Here is a 20,352-nt window from a genome sequence, read left to right as displayed (position 1 = left end):
ATAATCATTTACATTTATAATTATGTAGTTTATTTAATTGTATGTATGTGTGTACGTATGTAGTTTGTCCAATTCATTTATTCAAATAAAAATTAATATTATTTCTCATTTGTGAAATGTTCTGCATAGTGTGCATTGTATTCTTCTGTCAACATGTTTCATTGAGAGTATGACATGAAATATATCATCCATGTAATCATATCTATGAAATGTCATTCATTTGGAAATGGAAAATGTTTTTCAGCTTTTCATCGGTAGCAAAATTAAGTAAAAATAAAAACTAATCTATAGATAGAGCGAGGCAGCAAAGACAATGTCGCGCTTGAGCAATCGAATGCCTTCGGAGAACTTGTTCTCCAGATCCGTGTTGCCAATCGTCTTGGATGCCTGGCACAACTGACGCAACAGCTCCTCCAGACGCCGCATGCACCGAATGATGGAGCCCTCAAAGATGTCCGTCATCTTGCAGACATTCAAGAAGCTGGAGCCGTTGCACCAGGCCAACACAACGTCCATTAGGTAAGGCTTGAACTTCTCCACGTAGCTCTCCTCATCCAGATTCAGCTTGCATTCGGTGGACACTTTGGCAATGCGTCGCGCCAAGCTTTGCAGGGAGCGCAACGGGCCGGACAGCTCGGTGGCGCTCTTTGGCGCCTCGCTGGACTTCTCGTCGCAGACGAAGCAGGAGAGCAGCGCCACAGCTTGCGGAGCGGTGAGGTCGTTGAAGACGCCATTGAATATCATTTCAGTGATGAGCAGCTCATCCGCGGAGCTCAGCTCGCAGGCGACGCGACCTTTGAACTCGATGACATCGCCCGGCTTGCAGTAGCCCATTCGCCGGAGCACGCGTTTGCGGAACTTCAACTCGTCCATTTGCAGCAAGCTGCGGGCAGCCTTCAGCTCGGCCTTCAGGTCCTTCACCTCATTCTGCAGCTTTAGTTTCTCGATATAGCGCTTGTGAATGCGATCCAGCTCCGGCGACTTGTGCAGGGGATGCGCCTCGAGCAGCTGCTCAAACTGTGTGATTGTGTCCATGATTTTGCGGAATTCGCCATCCTTAATATTCATGTCCTTGATGGGATCGAGCAAAGGTGGTCCCAGTGGGAATCGTTTCTTCGCCTCCTGTATGGTCTTCAGCACGGCCCGGCGATTGTCAGCCGTACGCAGATCGCTGGGAAAGTAGACGCGTATCGAGCTAATTTGGGTGATGAGGGAATTGGCTACGGGAACTACCTCCATGCAGCCGCGCTCGTTCGGCGGACAAGGCGCGGTGTCGCCGGTTTTGGCCGCCTCTTCGCTGACATGGAGCAGCACATCGATGACAATGCCCGGTTCGCTCTGCAGCGGGTTCTTGCGATTTTGCTCCTGCTTCTTCTTAAAGTTCAATATCAGACCCCAGTCGTACTCCTGTTTGCCAGCCGAGACTTTAACCAATCGCCCTGGCTGCAGGAAAGGCACGAGATACTTTGGCTTGGTCATCCACTCCCGGTACTTGTTGCCGTAGACCTCGAGCTGATCGCGAATGTGGTGATAGGAGGCGATATTGTGCTCATCCTTGATCTTGATCTTCTCCAGCTGCTGTGTCTTCTGCTGCACCTGATCGTGTAGGCCGGGCAGTGCGGCCTGGTTTTGGAACTGATAGAAGCTGCGCTCGAGCATATACTCCGGGTTGATTTCTTCCACGCGCAGCAGATTTAACACCATGTTGTAGGTGAGATGGAACGCCGAGTTAAGAGTGTCTGCTTGGCCCTGCACAATCTCACGGCCCACCACCGGAGAGACCTTCTCATCAATCATCAGTATAACGATGCCCTTGTCATCCAGACCGCGACGACCAGCTCGTCCAGCCATTTGGATATACTCGCCCGAGCTGATCCAGCGGAAGTCCTTGCCGTCGAATTTGCGCGGCGCCGTAAACAGTACCGTACGCGCCGGCATGTTCAAGCCCATGGCAAACGTCTCTGTGGCGAAGAGCGCCTTAATCAGGCCCTCGCCGAACAGAATCTCAATGGTCTCCTTGAGAATGGGCAGCAGTCCGCCGTGATGGATGCCAATGCCACGACGCAGCAATGGCAGCACATTCTCCACCTGCGGCAGGCGACGATCATCCTCCGAGAGCACATCCATGGCATTATTAAAGACCTCATCCACCAGTTTCTTCTCGTCGACCGTATTGAAGTCCAGCTTGGCCATTTGCATGGCGTACACCTCACAGTCCTTTTTGCTGAACGAGAAGATGATGACGGGCGCAAAATGACGCTCCATAATCATCTTGACAATCTTGAATATATTTGTTTGGCCTGCATTGCTGCCCTTGATGCCACCCTTGCGACCCTTCTGATCGCCTTTCGCTGCCTCACCTGCAAAGATTTATTCAGATAAATATATACCAAGGCATACATTAATATGTCCCCATCATCTATTCGTACCTGCATTGGCCAGCACCGCCATAGCTGTGGTAAAGTTATCCTCTTTGAACTGGCCCTTCTCATCCACGATCAAGTGAATGCCATCGCCTCCAGCTGGGAAGATGTAATGCTGCAGCGGCGTGGGGCGGTAATCCGTGTAGACCACATGGCAGGGCTGCTTGTGCAGGTGGCAAACCCATTCGGCAAACTGTCGAGCGTTCGGTATGGTGGCTGAGAGAAAGACGTAGCGCACATTGTCGGGCAATAGGATGAGTGTCTCCTCCCACACCACTCCACGCTCCTTGTCACGCATATAATGTATCTCGTCGAAAATCACCCAGCCCACCTCGCGCATTATTTCGCTGCCGCGGTAGAGCATATTCCGCAGAATTTCCGTTGTCATGATCAGACAGGAGGCGGAGGGATTAATGGTAACATCGCCCGTAACCAGACCAACATCCTCAAACTCATCTGTGAATTCGCGAAACTTCTGATTGGACAGCGCTTTAATGGGAGTGGTATAAATGACGCGCTGCTTGGCAGCCAACGACTTGGCAATGGCATATTCCGCCACCACAGTCTTGCCCGCCGATGTGTGGGCCGACACCAGCACACTCTGCGAGTTGTCAATGCAGAGAATTGCCTGCTTCTGGAATGGATCCAGTACGAACGGGTATTCCTTAGCAGGCACGCCGGTGAACGGCTGCAAGGGAATGTACTCCTGGTCAGGATGGGCGGCCACCTCGTGTGTGCAGGACTCGGGCGACACCAGCTGATGGGTAACAATACGAACGCGTAGGGCGTCCAATGCGCAATCATCCATTTCCTCTTCATTGTCCTCTTTTTCATTTTTCACCTCATCCGTCGCATCAACAGCAATTTCGTTTACTTCTTCTTTTACATCGACACGCTGCCGCTTAGCATCCTCTTCCTTTACATCATTCTCTTCTGTTTGCTCCTTGGCGCTGGCATCTGCATTAGCTGCAGCAGATTCGCGTTTGATCGCCTTTTGCTGTTTGTTGTCGCCATCTGACGCAGTTCTCTCTGTCTGTTCTTCTGCTGCCTTTTTAAAGGGTACGGGCAACGGTAACCGTAGACTTTGAGACGGCTGTTCGTTAAAACAATCAAATAGCTCGTCTATATCCATTCTATTTTTCTTTCTCGGCACCTCCTTTTAAAATGAATTCACACCGTATAGAAAAAACATGTGTTTCGGAGCACTCCTCATTTTTGTGTTCATTTAACAGAATGTTAAAATTGCAACTATTCAAATACTCAGTTGGCACTGTTGCAGGATTTTTATTATTTGAATTATTTTTTATTGCGAATAATGAAATAAAATTACAATAATATATGGCATGTATTACATATTATATAATATCGTATTGATGTATTATATTCTGTAAAAAAAATTAAGAATTTTTATGATATTTATTATAATATTCTTGTAGGTGATTTTTTTATTTAAACCCGTCGCATAATACATATTTACATATTTCCATTATCATCTTATATTGCTTAATAAAATTATTTAATAAAATAAACAAGCCAATTTTTAAATATTCTTAATATCAATTTTGTTTTCGACTGTAACTGTTATTAAAATAAGGAATGTCAGCATTGTTAGTTGCCATGTAATCGATAATGCTTGAAGAAAACTAATCGATTAAATGCTAATGGATTAGCAATAGCGGCGGCGACACAGAGAGGAAAAACAATTGATATATTTGAAGTCCTGAGGATTTTGTTAGTTGCAAAATGGAAAATGATGAAGTTAAACGTGGCCGTGGACGCGGACGTGGTTCACGAGCGCGGGGTCGAGGCCGCGGTCGCGGCAGGGGACGCGGTAAAAAAATTGATGACACAGGCAGCACATTAGAGGCATTCGAAGGAGGCGCTGGAGTTGTTGTTGCACCTGTGTCAGGTAGCGGGACCGTTGAAGATAGTCCCAGCAGCATGGATCACACAGAAGATGTCGTAATGCAAGACCTAGATAAAGAGAACGAAATGGAGTTAACAGCATCGGCCGAAGAGCAGGCAACACCCATTGCGGACAGAACGCCACCGCCTCAGCAACAGCAGCTGCAGCAGCAGGTAGCGCCGCCCATGCTACCACAGACAAGTAAGATAGGTGTTATAACCGAGAAATGCTGGAAAAATAATTTGCGTTTTTTACAGTTGACATGGAAGCGGATATATCACAGTTGGAAGCACCCACATTTACAACATTGTCGCGCGGACCACCGGAGCCCATGCTGCGCCTTAAATGGAACCACAAAGTGAACCTCATTGGCGAAAAGGTGCTCAATCCGATGATCCATTGCTGCGACCAGTGCGACAAACCCATTCTTGTCTACGGCCGCATGATACCCTGCAAACACGTCTTTTGTCTCAAGTGTGCTCGCGCAGAGCCTATCAAGAGCTGTCCGCGCTGCAGCGATAAGGTGCTGCGCGTCGAGCAATCCGGCCTTGGCACGGTCTTCATGTGCACGCACGGGGGCAGTCGGTATGGCAGCACCGGCTGTCGCCGTACGTATCTCTCGCAGCGCGATCTGCAGGCGCACATCAATCACCGGCACGTCACACCACAGCCGCCACTGACAGCGTCGACGGGCGTGGAGCCAAAGCTGACGGAGATGAGCGGCCTGGAGTTGCATAAGCAGCGCAAGGCGAGTAGTTGCTATGGCTCCTAACTATGCCACTCTCTGTCTAATGCTTGCCCTTGCAGTTATCTGAACCCTCTACCGCCTCCATCTCTTCTTCCTCTGCTGCTACTGCCGCTGCTGCTCACATGCAACAGCGTTCCACAACGCGCACTGGCATAGGCTCGATACCTCCACCAGGATCCTCCGAACGAGCCGCTGGTCACACACACTCAGCTCTCACGTTGGCGAACCTGGCACGTATCAACAATGCGAACGCCCAGGACTGCCACCAGGGTAAGGCATCGCTCCACCAGACCCTCAAGAAGGGCACGCATCAGTCCGAATCAGTGGCAGATGCCTCCTACTACAGTAGCGTGCTCGCCACGTTTGGCAGTGCGGGCGTGGCAGCTGGCCCTTCAACGGCATCGACTAGTTCGCCAGCTATTCCAAACTGTGCACCCAATAGTGGCAGCGCATCTGGCGGAGGAGCAGCTGCAGGCGCAGGCAATGGCAGCAGCATGAATCTAGGCAACGCCGCCCAATTGAGCAGCAGCTACGACATCGGCAACGCGACAGGCAGCACCAGCAGCGGCAGCAACTGGCAGCAAGCTCAATATTACAGATAGGCTCTTGATTGACTTTTATTTGATATACTTATATATTTAATTATTGTACAAATAAACAGTTGTATATGGAAAACTTTTGTCGGACTTTCAAATATGTAGATCAAAGCCAAATTAATCGATTGCACGTTGTACATCGAATTTTTTGGCAAGTTAATGTGGCTTATCGTTATTGGTGCTTATGGTATAACGATAACTTTTGTCATCAGCTGAACCAGTGGCTGCACAAAGAAAAAGAACACCCATATATGTAAACAATTTAAATTTGAGCAGAAGGAGAACAAAGCTAATTTACATAAGTACAAAGATGTAATAAAAGACTGGAAATGCCAACTTTGACACGTTGTCTCACATAAATTAACATCCGAATTATATTGGACAAGTCACGTAGTCATTTAAGCAAAAAGCGCAGTCAAGAGTGAAAGTTGCTTAGCTAAGAAAATATGCAAAAAATATTATTAATTAGTGGCAAACGGAAATGTGGTAAGGATTTCATTGCAGAGAGATTGTTAAACCGGTGAGTATATTCTTAACAAGGTAAAGGACATGAAATTTAGATATAGTTCGAACAGTCTGGCAGATCGTGCTCTGATCGTTCGCATCTCAGAGCCCATTAAAAAGGAATGGGCGAACAAGCTGCAACTGGATATACAGGCTATGCTCAGCGATGGCCCCTATAAAGAGCAATATAGGCGGGACATGATCGTGTGGAGCGATGAGGTGCGTCGCAGAGATTACGGTTTCTTTTGCCGTGCGGCCATGGAGCAGGCGCCCGTGGATCAGGTGGAGTATGTCATTGTCAGCGATGTGCGCCGTAAGAACGATATACGCTGGTTCCGTGAGACGTACGGCCCCCAAATGGTGCAAACACTACGTTTGACGTCGTTGCCAGAGACTCGCAAAGCGAGAGGCTGGCAATTTACTGCAGGCGTGGATGACGAGCCATCCGAATGTGATTTGGATGACAGCTCCTTTGACTATGTGCTTGAGAATGATAAGGACGATCAGAGTGGGGAGCAGCTACTTGATCGAATTATGGATATGTTACAGATTAGCTGATTAAAGTGGCCTTCTCATATATGTATTGGTATACAAAGTATATATTTTTGATATCAATTATATTTTTGAACGAAAGCAGCTAGAGATGTCTTACACTTTCCACGCACGAGTTGATGCAAATCATCGATAACTTATTTGCACATCGATGGGGATTAAAATCACTGTTAGTTTTTTTTTAAATATATGAATATATTTAATTTTTAATATTGGTTAATGGTGGGCTGTGTAGCTGTTGATTTGTAAAAACTAAAATGTTAAAGGCAAGATTTAAGATAATAAAACATCAACCTTCGAGTATGCGGATACTCGAATTCAATTGAAGATCATCGAAGCTGTGCACTTGCGGTTTGCGTAAATCCTTCTCAACAGAACGCGAACGGAGGTGCATACGATTCTTGTTGACGCAGCTGAGAGGCGTTCGCTGTCCACGCTGCTGATTGTCGGGCGTGCTCTTGGGGGTGCTGGTCACTCCCTCTGGGGTTGAATCCACATATATCTGCGGCTTGTTGGCGCGTGCAGGCTTGCGGGGTGCAACACGTCGCTTGTTGCCCAGGCGAACGCGTTCCAAATGTTTGTTAGCTGGACGGGATTGGGACAGCGACTGTGGCTGCACCTGGGCCTGTGCATTATCTGGTATCGGCTCTTCGCTGGCACTTACGAACGAGGCCATGCTGCTCCCGTTGCTTAGATTAAGCGTGAGGGTCTCAAGGATCTCCTCCAGCATTTGGGTTTCACGTGCCTCGCTCTCATCATCATCACAAAATATAATGGGCGTACGCTCTACCCCAATGGTAGGCGAGCGTGGATCCTTTGTATGTGGCTGCTCTGGTGTTCTCTGATGCAACAACATGTCACAGGGCATCGTTTCCTCCTGCTCGTACGGCAGAGAAACAATTTCCACGGAGCTATTGTTGTGGCTCTCAGTGGCCACCTCTGGCTGTGCTACTGGAGCACGCGTATCCACGAAGAGATCGGCAAATGTGTCGTCCATATTTAGCGTGCGATCGATGGCTTCGTCGAGCATCAGAGGCGTGCGATTGAGTTGTGGCGAGCGCGGATCATTCAAAGAAAAACCCTTCAACAGCCGTTTTCGCAGCTGCGCAAAAGTATTTTCGTTGCCAGTTTGCTGCATCTGGCATATTTGCGGCTCAGCTGGCAATATCTAGACGAAAATCGGCTTTAGGAAACTAAAAACATATGTGCTATATACGTACATTTAATGGTGTGCGACAGATGTTGGGCGAGCGTGGATCTAGCGTCGCAATATTTTCCCTGCAGGGGCTCATTGAAATCGCTATGGTTGATCTTTGTGCAGCAGTGGCAGTGCCCGCAAGACGCAGTCTGTTTAAAGTTGGCGTATCTGGCAAGTAGGTGCCCTCCATTTTAGTAGCTTTGGTGCCCATAATTTTTAATTTGCAATGCTGCGCTGTTGTATTTGAAATGAAAAATGCGGGAGACGTTTCTAGCGTCGATATATTTATATGTACAAATATCGATTGCAGAAATATATATCACCACTAACCAGAGAACACATAGACCGGACACGTAGTGTAAAGTGTTTTGCACACTTTTTTTTTGACATTACGACCCACACCACTTCGTATTTGCTCGGCTCCTCACTTTTAGGTTCAGGCTACTAAAATATTCGAGAGCACAATCATTTTGCTTCTGGCGCTCGACCGAGATGGTCGATGGTTGAACAAAAGATCCCTCTGTGCTCAATGTTTCCTTTGCTCTCTCTCTCTCTCTCGGTGCTCTTTGCTCTCTCAAATGTGTATATGTGTGTATGCATGTGAGCACAAGCTGCCAGCTCACGAAAATTGAAATTTCTTCGCAGCAAGAACCCATGCCTTCCCTTCTGTGTGAAGAGTATACCGAACTTATCAAACCGTTTGCCAAGCTCGTACAAAATATGTATATGTGTTTTCGATTTTAATTGTGGAAAGGGTATGAAAGCGTTGGTGCTCATGATGAAAATGCTTTCGCGGCGAGCGTGCACACACACAGTCTTTGTTGCTACATATATTATGAGCGTTTGTGTGCCTGTGTGCGTAGCACTTGCTGCCTGTAGCAATTTTAGGTCCCAGCATTTGCATTTGGTTGATCTTGAGAAGTGCGCACACTTATATATGTACATACATATGTACATGTAAGAGGCGCGCTTATACATACATACATATGTATGTATTTATGTAAGTAGCTGATTAACTAAAGTGACAAGTGCATATGCCAATTCTTTGTGGCACTGTGACCGTCGAATAACTCATACTGTATGTGTATGTGTGTAGTATAGTTACTCTCGCGCTTATATTTAAGCACCTGGATTTAATTTTAATGATCGTGGGTTGGCTATCAGAAGGAATTAAAACAAAAGTTTAGTATCTTATTTAGCTTACTATACAAATGGGCAGCAAGTGCTACGCACACAGGCACACAAACGCTCATAATATATGTAGCAACAAAGACTGTGTGTGTGCACGCTCGCCGCGAAAGCATTTTCATCATGAGCACCAACGCTTTCATACCCTTTCCACAATTAAAATCGAAAACACATATACATATTTTGTACGAGCTTGGCAAACGGTTTGATAAGTTCGGTATACTCTTCACACAGAAGGGAAGGCATGGGTTCTTGCTGCGAAGAAATTTCAATTTTCGTGAGCTGGCAGCTCAGAGCTGCTGCTTGTGCTCACATGCATACACACATATACACATTTGAGAGAGCAAAGAGCACCGAGAGAGAGAGAGAGAGCAAAGGAAACATTGAGCACAGAGGGATCTTTTGTTCAACCATCGACCATCTCGGTCGAGCGCCAGAAGCAAAATGATTGTGCTCTCGAATATTTTAGTAGCCTGAACCTAAAAGTGAGGAGCCGAGCAAATACGAAGTGGTGTGGGTCGTAATGTCAAAAAAAAAAGTGTGCAAAACACTTTACACTACGTGTCCGGTCTATGTGTTCTCTGGTTAGTGATATCACTATATTTTTGTGTTCTCTGCTGGCAGTACTCTAACATACTGCTGCTATCGACATTTACATTGGTGATGAGCAAAGCACAATCGATATAACATTTTTCGATTGAACTGGCTACACGGATGGACTAAAAAAAAAAAAAAACAAAAAAGAATTGAGTGCCTTTTTTTAATTATTTCGAACTAAGAGAGCTACTCGAATTTTAAACAGTATTAGTTATAACAAATGTGCGCGTGTGTGCAAAGTATGTGAAAAATATTTTGTAAGCGGCGAAAGCTTAAATGGCTATTGCGAACACCAAATGTAAGTTATTGGAATTGACAAACCCCCAAGCTGAAAGTAATTGTTAAATATAAATGATCGGGTTTGTGTTATTTGGCGTCGAGAAAATTATTTCGTTCATTTTTACGCAGTAGACAAAATACATTTTCGGTGTATATATATATATATATATGTATATATATATATATATATATATAGAAGGCACCGCAAGCAGCAGTAAATTTTGTTTCGTATATACATACACATACATATGTATAAGTCGGTTTTTTTTAATAGCCCTCTCCTTTACGCACATATACACATGCATATATGCTGCACTCCCCATGTTTCGTTCGACGCGGAGACTTTCGAGGCAACGCGTAAAATAAACTAGTTTGTATGTTGCCAACTACTTTGCCTATACAGCCACATCTTGTCTTACATTAATGTAGGTTAGTACACGACAGCAAGGCGTCACCCTCATATATTGTAGGAATGATTTTTTTCTTTTTTAAATTCTATAGTTTTTTGGCTTCATTCAATTAAACCATTTTGTGTTCATAGCCGGCGAGCGAAAAGTAAACAATTTGTCCACGCAGTTGGCAACGCGGTCACATTGTAGACTTTCTCTCTTGTTCCAAATACATACATATATACAAATGCATGTATACGGATGAGCATGTGCATGTGTATGTATTCCACGGGAAACAACGAAATTTCATTCATTCCTCGTTTTCGAGTAAAAACTACACGCTACGTGTAGTACGGTTGCCATATACAACTACTATGTCAGTTGTTCACACACACATGCTCGTATTTACTTGTAAATACTTTTCAATGCAAGTATACATACACACATGTATGTATACATATATGCAAGTCTACTTTATTTGTAGGCAATCAACGGATCTAATTGTGCAACATGTAATAATTGCAAACGAGCGTTAAAAAATAGCAGCTGAATAATTTCAAGACTGCAGCTGCTGTCGTTTTTGGGTACAGGGTGTGTCGTCGCGGCCTGCGCGAGTGTCAGGTGCAAAGACGTTCACGCAAAAGCAACGGCAAAGTAAAAGTCTCCACGCGACCAGAAGATACTTGGACATTCCAGAATTCAACATAGACGGCAACGAGCGTCGTTTGATTGCCATCCATTGGCCGCGTTTTTTCACACATTCCACGCGCTGTTAGACATACATATGTATGTACATACATACAAACACTTGTACGGTGACTATTGATTTCAATCAACTTTGTCTGCTTCTGCTCGCTTTTCTCTCTCTCTTTTTCTCAGGCTCAGCCACTCTCTCTTTATGCCCATTTGTCAATTAAGCAGCACGTCCGCTTGTCGGCTTACAAACAATTTGCCGTTGTGTGTGTGTGTAAATTCCATTTCCTGTTTATAGTAGGTATGCTGCACACACCAACATATATATATATATATATATATATATATATATGTATATATACACACAAACAAAAAACCGTCCATGCCAGCTCCCGTCTGCTTGAGCCCCATGCTCAGGTCGTCTCGGCTTGCCACCACCACCACACAGCGTCGGTCGTTGTCGTCTGTATATTTTTTCTCACTCCATAGTATGATGCCTCGTCGGTAGCAGCCGCAGAAGCAGCAGGCATCGGCGGAGCGCTATGTACAGTACGTGCCACTTCCTTTACATTCAGAAAAATAAAAATTGTTCACACACACGCATATACATACACAATATGTATATACACATACATATATACACAGAATGAGACGGGTGGGCCAAAACGACTGACAAGCAGACGGGCAATCCAACGGGGAGCGTCCGTTTGGCGTCTGCGCTGTGTGTTTGGTTTATAGTTGTAGTTATTTGTGTTGTTTTTGTACAGTTGCAAAGACATAAATACAGGCGAGAGAGTACGTACGAAAACGAGTTTTTCTGTGTTGAACGATGTGGCAACGCCGACATCCTCCCGGTTCCCCTTTGTGTTTGCTTATTAGAAAGAAGAAAAATGCCGCTGCGCGTTGTGTTGCTGTCTTTACGTAAGAAGGCCGTCGAACTCTACACTGAGAGAGCGGCGTGCGAGAGAATCGCGAATGTGAGTGAGTGCCAATGCTTGTGATGTACTGTGTGTGCTCGTCTAATGATTACCGTTACAATTTGCATTGGCTGTCTAGTCTGACAACCGTCTCGCGACCCAGACTAGACGACCCAGCCCCAATCTCAAATAGGCAACTTTTTTTTCACATGACCTTTTACCGTCATCGCCAAATGACGCTCAGTTTGAAAACGTGTGATTGTATGTGCAGTTTAATTCGTATTGATTATTTAATACTAATTATTAGAAAATGTTTCTTCTGAAATACTTTGCGTGAATCTGTTTAGCTCAGGGTCAATGTCCAACAACAACAAAACAAGTGAATGTGAGGAATGAAGACTAAGTAATGATCATATAGATAAAACAGCATAGATACATATTCTAGTTTTGCGTGAACGCTATAATCAATAAAAAATTGAATCCGGTTACATATGTATATATGTATGTATGTATATAAATTTGTGATTTTATCTCGCATTGTGAGGGAAATTTTCCGTTATGTATTTGTCAATATTTAAATGTTATTTGCATTCCATAATTGTGACAGTCTGGTAACTCCACAATCCTTGGCGCGCGCGTAAAAAGCCTCGGTTTTTATTTTTGGCGCGCACAACTGGTCAAAAGAAATAAAGAAAATAAAAGGCCAGACTAAATGCAATGCCTCGAGGAATGTTGTTTACGTGCGCGCCTGCGCATCGACCAAGATTTCCACGAATTCACCAAAACAAGCATCCAAGTTGCAGAAAATGTTGTCGTCCCAGTCTGGACCTCATCCTGTTCGTCCCGTTCGTCTACCTGCTTTTGAACCGCCGCGCTGCGTCGCTTCTTGTTTGTGTGCATTTTAGCTCCACCAAACTTGGTGGCGGCGGCATGTCAACATGTTGATCCTACTATAGCGTGCGAAACGTTCTGGCAACACCAAAACAAAAACAACAGGCTTCAAGCCGTACCGTACGTTGTTGTTATTTATGTTATTTGATAGTGTATGTGTGTGGACTGCCAATGCTAAATTACACACACTTGCATACTTATGCATACATATGAAGAGAAAAGAAAACGGCGTTGGCGTCTACTTTGGTCTCTCATTTAATCAGTCTGGCCACGCTCTGCTCTTGCTCTTTGCTGTTTTCGTCAGTTGTCTTTCATAGCGTTTGCGATGCGGTTGTGTTTTCTGAGCGACCGATGCCGCTGCTGCTGCTAGTGACGGCGTCGGCATAGGCTTCATGCCAAGTGATTTTGTTTTTAATATAAATTATTTTTGGTAACCAATGGATATACGAAAAAAAAAAAATATATATATATATGTATATATCAATATATATGTATATGTTTTCAATTTAGTGAACGATGGAAAAACTATGGATTTATAAAACTGTTAACTGCTTTATTGTTTTTTGTGGTTTTCATCTTCTCTGTGCATCATCTATGAACATTTTAGTTTATGGGTTAATTTAATACCATTAAATAAATTTACAGTTGAGGAACTATTCATAAATAGTGTCAGTATATATTTTCATAACCTCTACTTGTTCTGTATTGCCCGCGCCCCGTTTGCTTGAGCGAAATTCTTAGAATTCTTAACATTCCCGCGCGCATACACACACATATGCTTATACATACAGACGAGTAGCTAAAAAGTAAAAGAAGAAAAAAAAGAAACACATTTGTATATATAAAAGTTGTACTCTCCCTACGCGTCGAAGTGTAGACATAAACACACATACAAGCGCATGCACTTGAACTCTCACGCACGCACACCAACCAATACACACTAACACAGACATTTATACTCTATTCAACACACCTCGAAATTGGTTGTTGTCGCCACTAAGTGGAGACAATTGCTGTCTCTTTTGCACGCACTCACTAACAAAAACTAGTAGGACTTGTTTTTTGCGTTGTTTTTACGCAAAGGCAAAAAAACCGGTAAGATTTCAGAAGCGACGGCAGTAGCAGTATTTTTTTTTTTGTAAAAATTTTTATATTTTATTAACAAGCTTACTGCTACCATAATGGCAACTTAATCTAGTTCTACATTAAAAATAATAACAAAAAGATCTAGACTTAGATTATATATTTATGTGTTAATTTTTAATATTACTTTAACATTACTATTTATATTATATTAATATGGTTTTGTTTAGTGAAATATTTTTCTTTTATATTTAATTATGTTATCACTCTTTTGGGCAAGTCCGTTGGGTGGCACTTCTTGAGTCGTCTCTTCCTCGGCTTGGCAGTTAGCCGTCTGGCTAGTACGTTGCTGTGGCTGTCAAGGCGTTCTATATACCTTGCGGAACGTGATTGTAGGACATCTCCCACCTTTGGAACCTTTAGATCCTTTTCGATGTCTCGAGTCCTCATGTACCATGGGGCATCGCAGATTCGCCTCAGGATCTTTGCTTGGGCGACTCTAATTTTTTCCAAGTTTGATTTGGATGCAATGCCGTATATTTCTAGGGCGTATTTCCAGATCGGGCTTAGGATGCTTTTGTATATCGTAGTTTTACTATATAGCGACAGCTTGTTTTTTGGAGCAAGAAGCCATGCCATTTTTCTGGATTTTGCCATTATTGAGGCAGTAGCAGTAGCAGCAGAAAAACAGAAATGTTATTGTGTGCGTATATGGGCCTAAATGCAGTGTGCTTGTGTTGGTGTATCTTCTATGTGGTAGAATACCACGTTAATCATAGTTTTCACACACCGCTTTTCTTACAGTTTTGTAAACATATACACAAACACATGCATATGCATATACACACAAACGCATACTAGCAGATACCGAGCAACGAACTCGGGCAGCAGCGACGCCCAAGAATGAAACAACATAAGGCAACATGAAAACTACAGCAACAACAAACAACACGGCAGCATAAAAACATAGAGAAAGCGAATGAGAGGGGCAGAGACTGAGAGAGAGAGAAAGCAGGAGAGAAGCAGTTTTACGGCAACGACCCGAGCAGACGCTGCCGCAACAGCAGAAGCAGTATTATTAGCGGGTGTTGTTGACGTTCTCTTGAACGCTGCCAATTGTCATGTATGTATGTATATGTATGCAAACTTTGTTGTTGTTGTCTTGCATGTAGTTTATTTATGCTTTCTATTAGTAATTTTTATTACCAATTGCTTCGCCACTGGCAATGACCAAGATCAACGAACCTATTTTGCTCTTTCTTGGTGCCGTCGTTGTCTTTAATATTATTGTTATTATTGGTGATAGGCAAAATCCCATTGAAAAAGCACAAGTGCAAAAGAACAGTAGAATGGGATGCTGATCTTGACCTACGCGCGCGCAAGTTCAAAATGGTTATTCAACTTGTACTTTGTGCGGCTTCCTTCTAGTTCTCGAATTGTAGATTTCAATTTTCAAAACGGAAATTTTAATAACGATCGCGACGTTGTCAATCCAACACATCACACACATACATTTGCACACATACACGCATGAAAAGAAATCTTGAAATTTTTGCTTTTAATTGCATTTACGTTTCTTTGTTTTGAATTTTTTGTTTGCTTAAGTATTCGATTTCTTAATGTCCGTATATAAATTTGGAAATTGTTATCATTAAATTGGCGACAAATTGACGGGCTTTGGTGTCGGCGCCATAATTAAAAAATAAATAAATAAGTGCAATATGTATAAATATATACATATACCCATAAATATTGCTGAGGCGATACTGTACTAAGCTTACATTAATGTGAGTCAGAGAAATGGATGCCAATTTTAGGCAAATAAAATTATATTCTTATTATTATTTATATTTATTTTATCGTATCCATACCTTATTTTTCTAATACAAGTTATTTCAATACAATAAATATTTGCAAATTACATGTGTTTACAAAAAAAAAAAAAGTGTAGACTTTACGTGACTATATTTGGTACATTTTTACCACGTGTGGCAACCTTGGCGTTTATCAGTGCCATGCGTTTATTTGTTTTTCTTCTCTATTTATGTATGTATGTGTATATGCATATTGATTGTTTACTGTTAATGGCGTGCAATGATCGTGTTATATTATCATATTGTTTATATTAAGTGTCTGTGCTTATTGATGTCGTCGTCGTTGTTGTTGTTGTTGATATTTCTGTGCTTTAACGTATTATTATCGCTTAATAAATAGCGTACGCTATATTTGTTTTCATTCAATTTTGCTCAAGCTATAACGCCCGACGGCTTCATTCAGATTTATGTAGCACAGCAACCACCCCGCTCCCCGTCTATTCATCATCATCGTCGCCACCATCATTATCATCATTGCCAGTCGTATAAAGTTGGTTTCGCTTCTGTTTTATTTTTAGTTTGTTTTTATTTATTTTATTTGTTCTGCGGCGTCCAAGCAAAAGCCGGCGGTGAGAACTAACAGAAATGACCGAAGTAACAGTAATATTTAAGCTGCAGCAGTAGCCGAAGCTATGTGGTTAACAGAAAGGTCGGGGGAGAGTCTCCACTCAACGAACAGCAAGGGAGAGAGCGAGAGTGAGAGCGGGAGCGGGAGCGAGGCCGAGTGCGAGAACAAGAGAGAGAATTGTGTCATTCTTCAAAGTGGTTGTGAAATGTTTGCTTTTTCTGCCTACTCATATCACAGCCAGCTTTGAGGAGCGACACGATGCTCAGTACGAAATTCAAAAGATGAAAAACAAAATTAATAAAAAGACAAGAAACTAAGAGTAAAACAAAATTGTTATAATAAAGTCAATATTAATAATAATAATAAAAAAAAAGTATAATAAAAAGTAATTAAAAAATGAACAAAAATCTACTTTTAAATATACATTTTCATTAAAAATATAATTTTTTCTGCACTAGTTTTATTTGTAGTTCAAATGAACTTTACATAAATCATTGAACAAAATTATAATTCATGGTGCCCTCGCAAGATCCCTCCAAATATACTTTTACAAATCAAACTTGATATATATATATATATATGTGTGTGTAATGTCTATTCATCTATCTATCTATATACCTGCTCCTCTTTCTATCCTGAGAATTGGCCACATTCATGCTGAACTCTCAAAGAGGCTGTGAAATGCATTTTAAAAGCTTTGCGAGCATATCACAGCCAGCTTTGATGAGCTTAGCGTAATGTAACGTACATCAATCAATCAGTCAATCAATCTAATCAAATCAAATCAAGTCAATCATAAAATAGCTCGCACTAAAATTGCTCTCGTTGAAGACGGACATGGAATTGGAGGCAACTCATCAAGTAAATTGTGACCAAATAAGTGCAATAGGAAAATAAATAGAAAATTAATAACTTTCCTAGCTCTTCCTCAATACCGTTTTCTTTTGCATCCCAGGCCTAACGCAAACGGAGAAGGAAACTCGGACAACTATGAGTTATGAGTTGAGCATTGGCAGAGAGTTTGGATAAATATATTAGAAATAATATTGTGATGGCATTCGGAATCGTCGGACCGCCTAAATAAAAACAAATTCATCACAGACAAGGATATAGATTCAAATGAAATCAGAAACAATGAAATATTTTTAAAACTGTTTTTATTTCAATTGCAATTGCTTTTCCTATTGCTCTTATTCGGTCAGCCTGTATTATAATGTGGAACATCAGTTTTTAAAATCAATCGGAACTCTGCATCAAAAACATTTGATGTTGCTTATCTAAGCCTCATCAAGTGGTTGTGATATGGATACCCGACGCATATCACAGCCAGCTTTGATGAGCTAGGATAATCAACGGAAAACAACAAGAGAAACAATTGAACATACATGAAAAACAAAAAATCAACAAAAACTAAAGGAAAATTTAACAAATTCGAGTGATATAGATAAATCATTCACATTGCATTTTATTTATCATTTAGCCGACATGTATTTGATTATAGAAAATTTGCGTTAATTATTATCGAATAATTCGATTTTCCCACAATTTACTAATGCATTTGTATCTTTTTCACAGATACGCCGATCCGCACACTCGCACAGATACACAGACTCTGATGCATATCTAGATACAGATCTGTACTCGAACCGAATTCCAAAGAGCCTTTGATGACGACACCTCGCTGTGCATAACGACATTTGTTAAATACTTTGTGATAGTCTTGTTTACCGTTTTATTTAATTGTTTTACACACACGAGATAGTAGTATTGTAAGATCTTAAGAGAAACCAAACAAAGTTGCAAACCAAATAGAGAGAAATCGAACAAAAGCCTGCAAATGCATTCCACAAGCACAGCCACAAGAGTATTCGACAGATTGAGAATGGGCATTCTGCTGCTGCTGCTGCTGGTCAGCTGTCTGGGCTGTCCGGCTCTGATCGAGGCATGCTCCAGCCGCACCGTGCCGAAGCCGCGCCCGTCTGTCTCTTCGTCCATGTCGGGCATTGCATTGGCGCCCACACAGCCGCCGGCCACAACAACAACAACAACAATGCGAACCACCACAACGACGACGACGCCGAGGCCGAACATCACATTCCCCACATACAAGTGCCCGGAGAACTTCGACGCCTGGTACTGTCTGAATGATGCCCATTGCTTTGCCGTGAAGATCGCCGAGCTGCCCGTCTACAGCTGCGAGTGCGCCATTGGCTTCATGGGCCAGCGCTGCGAGTATAAGGAAATCGACGGCTCCTATCTGCCCAAGCGGCCGCGTCCCATGCTCGAGAAGGCCAGCATCGCCAGCGGAGCGATGTGCGCCCTCGTCTTGATGCTGTTCGTCTGCCTTGTGTTCTATTTGCGCTTCGAGCAGCGAGCGGCCAAGGAGCGCGAGCTTCAGGAGGACGACATCGAATATGAGGAGGAGGAGTGCAGCGATGGCGATCATTGCGACTGCTGCCGCGATCGCTGCTGCGCCTCGGGCGATGAGCCGCTCGTGACGCGTGGCAAGCTGCCCTATCACATGCGGCTGGAGCACGCCCTGATGTCCTTTGCCATCAGGCGCAGCACCAAGCTCTAGGCTCAATCTGAATCTGACACAGAAATCCAAAAACGAATTCCCATTTAGCTATAGACTATAGAGTATATGTATATTTGAACTCAATCTCAAATGATTTCTGCCTTGCCCGTTATGCATGTCATGCCGAAAATGCGTACTACGAATTTCTATGTGCTTTAGTCGTAGCCTAATGTTCCATTATACATACTGCATACACATATTGTCCTATTTACTAAATGTTACGTGTAACAAGCTCTCTATTCCAAGTTCTTGTGCGTATCCTAGACCTGAGATGAGATTCTTCACTTCTCTAATTATCGTGAATCGAATATGTATTTTTAATTTACCTTACGCTAGAGCTATATTTATTTTACTCTATAACTATTATACATACATACATGTATACCATGGCATATATATGTACATGCACGAACACATCCACAATGATCCACGTCAAGTATTATTTATTGCACTAGCTATGTATGAATTACAATGAGAATTTTTACAATAAACATGCGCTGCACTTGCATATTATTTATGCCAAGGGAGCAAATCCCAGATTCTTCCGTGTTTTCGATTTCAATTTAGTTTTAAGAAACCCGTGTATAACTCTTGATAACTCGAAATGGAAATCTGTTATTTTTCGAAACTCAAGTTATCGAGAATCATCGAATAGGAATTTTTCATCGAGGGAATAGAATTTGTTTTTATTTATCGCGAGTTTTATTAAGCGGGGTTTAAATTATCGAGACTCAACTGTACTATTAAGAGTTGAATAAACGGCAATGAAGATTCTAAAAATACCGTTACATACTTTTGGGCTTTTACTGAAAGCATTGGGTGCAGAACACTAAAAACGATTTTCGAATTCGAGCTTGTATGAAACCGGGAATGGCCTTATTATATCAGAATTAATAGTTTCGATTGGCTATTGTACATTATTATATACAAATATGTATACCCGGATCAGAATCACGATTAGGACTAGGATGAAGAGCGCATGACACCAATATATGGATATTCCGATGATTGCAAGTTAGCTAAACGTTCCGGAGTCTAGTTAAGACCGAGCGCCGCAACCTTCCTAAGGATAACGAAATCCTCGCTTTGGCCTTTGAATATTCGGGTTTGCGTGTAGCTATAGAAGTAGGCCCACATGGCTGTAACAAGTGCGCTCATGCTGTGGAGGATGTATAAGGATTTGGATAGAATCTTCGACAGGCGAGAGTCGATAGTGAAGCCTATGCTCCAGTAGTCACGTATCAGTTGGACCAGGCAGCCGGCTACCCTCATGCAGCGCCTCATGGATATGTCAGTTGGCAGTTCCTGAAGAAATATTGCGAATCCAATGCATATCGTTGTGTTGCTTCCCACTTTCATTTGAATATC

The 20,352-nt window shown here is 42.8% G+C and overlaps 5 protein-coding genes across 7 annotated transcripts; 3 read left to right on the top strand and 2 right to left on the bottom strand.

The window, feature by feature from the left end:
* Positions 1-7: 7 nt before the first annotated feature.
* Positions 8-3,648, bottom strand: Mtr4 (exosome RNA helicase Mtr4). Its single transcript, XM_030385825.2, has 2 exons — positions 2,430-3,648; positions 8-2,360 (listed from the first exon to the last, which is right to left on the bottom strand). Exons 1-2 carry the CDS (start codon positions 3,553-3,555, stop codon positions 286-288), a joined length of 3,201 nt encoding a protein of 1,066 aa, XP_030241685.1. The 5' UTR covers positions 3,556-3,648; the 3' UTR covers positions 8-285.
* A 397-nt stretch (positions 3,649-4,045) lies between these two features.
* On the top strand, positions 4,046-6,118 carry Hakai (E3 ubiquitin-protein ligase Hakai). Its single transcript, XM_018110300.3, has 3 exons — positions 4,046-4,530; positions 4,587-5,077; positions 5,137-6,118. The coding sequence occupies exons 1-3, from the start codon at positions 4,167-4,169 to the stop codon at positions 5,677-5,679; spliced, it is 1,398 nt and encodes a 465-aa protein (XP_017965789.3). The 5' UTR covers positions 4,046-4,166; the 3' UTR covers positions 5,680-6,118.
* Pmvk (Phosphomevalonate kinase) lies at positions 5,986-6,994 on the top strand. Its single transcript, XM_030385821.2, has 2 exons — positions 5,986-6,193; positions 6,249-6,994. The coding sequence occupies exons 1-2, from the start codon at positions 6,120-6,122 to the stop codon at positions 6,733-6,735; spliced, it is 561 nt and encodes a 186-aa protein (XP_030241681.1). The 5' UTR covers positions 5,986-6,119; the 3' UTR covers positions 6,736-6,994.
* Positions 6,904-8,229, bottom strand: msb1l (protein). Its single transcript, XM_030385817.2, has 2 exons — positions 7,950-8,229; positions 6,904-7,897 (listed from the first exon to the last, which is right to left on the bottom strand). Exons 1-2 carry the CDS (start codon positions 8,136-8,138, stop codon positions 7,019-7,021), a joined length of 1,068 nt encoding a protein of 355 aa, XP_030241677.1. The 5' UTR covers positions 8,139-8,229; the 3' UTR covers positions 6,904-7,018.
* A 1,542-nt stretch (positions 8,230-9,771) lies between these two features.
* Positions 9,772-19,523, top strand: spi (spitz). 3 transcript variants are annotated; one of them, XM_089258694.1, is made up of 2 exons: positions 9,772-10,010; positions 17,982-19,523. In XM_089258694.1, the coding sequence occupies exon 2, from the start codon at positions 18,244-18,246 to the stop codon at positions 18,982-18,984; it is 741 nt and encodes a 246-aa protein (XP_089114820.1). In that variant the 5' UTR covers positions 9,772-10,010; positions 17,982-18,243; the 3' UTR covers positions 18,985-19,523. The 3 variants fall into 3 exon arrangements, with proteins under 3 accessions (XP_089114820.1, XP_089114821.1, XP_089114822.1); XM_089258695.1 differs by lacking the exon at positions 9,772-10,010 and adding an exon at positions 12,613-13,311; XM_089258696.1 differs by lacking the exon at positions 9,772-10,010 and adding an exon at positions 14,769-15,087.
* The last annotated feature ends 829 nt before the right edge of the window (positions 19,524-20,352 follow it).

The sequence above is a fragment of the Drosophila navojoa genome, chromosome 3, assembly GCF_054131105.1.
Source record: "Drosophila navojoa isolate 15081-1374.11 chromosome 3, UAZ_NAV_1.0, whole genome shotgun sequence".
Classification (NCBI taxonomy): domain Eukaryota; kingdom Metazoa; phylum Arthropoda; class Insecta; order Diptera; family Drosophilidae; genus Drosophila; species Drosophila navojoa.
This window is presented reverse-complemented; position numbering and strand designations above follow the sequence as displayed.

Coding starts and splice junctions, on each gene's coding strand:
- spi (XM_089258694.1), top strand. CDS start 18,244: ATGCATTCCACAAGCACAGCCACAAGAGTATTCGACAGATTGAGAATG.
- Mtr4 (XM_030385825.2), bottom strand. CDS start 3,555: ATGGATATAGACGAGCTATTTGATTGTTTTAACGAACAGCCGTCTCAA. Junction 2,361..2,429: donor GGCGGTGCTGGCCAATGCAG/GTACGAATAGAT, acceptor AAATCTTTGCAG/GTGAGGCAGCGAAAGGCGAT.
- Pmvk (XM_030385821.2), top strand. CDS start 6,120: ATGCAAAAAATATTATTAATTAGTGGCAAACGGAAATGTGGTAAGGAT. Junction 6,194..6,248: donor GCAGAGAGATTGTTAAACCG/GTGAGTATATTC, acceptor TAGTTCGAACAG/TCTGGCAGATCGTGCTCTGA.
- msb1l (XM_030385817.2), bottom strand. CDS start 8,138: ATGGGCACCAAAGCTACTAAAATGGAGGGCACCTACTTGCCAGATACG. Junction 7,898..7,949: donor TCTGTCGCACACCATTAAAT/GTACGTATATAG, acceptor ATTTTCGTCTAG/ATATTGCCAGCTGAGCCGCA.
- Hakai (XM_018110300.3), top strand. CDS start 4,167: ATGGAAAATGATGAAGTTAAACGTGGCCGTGGACGCGGACGTGGTTCA. Junction 4,531..4,586: donor GCCCATGCTACCACAGACAA/GTAAGATAGGTG, acceptor CGTTTTTTACAG/TTGACATGGAAGCGGATATA. Junction 5,078..5,136: donor AGTTGCATAAGCAGCGCAAG/GCGAGTAGTTGC, acceptor TTGCCCTTGCAG/TTATCTGAACCCTCTACCGC.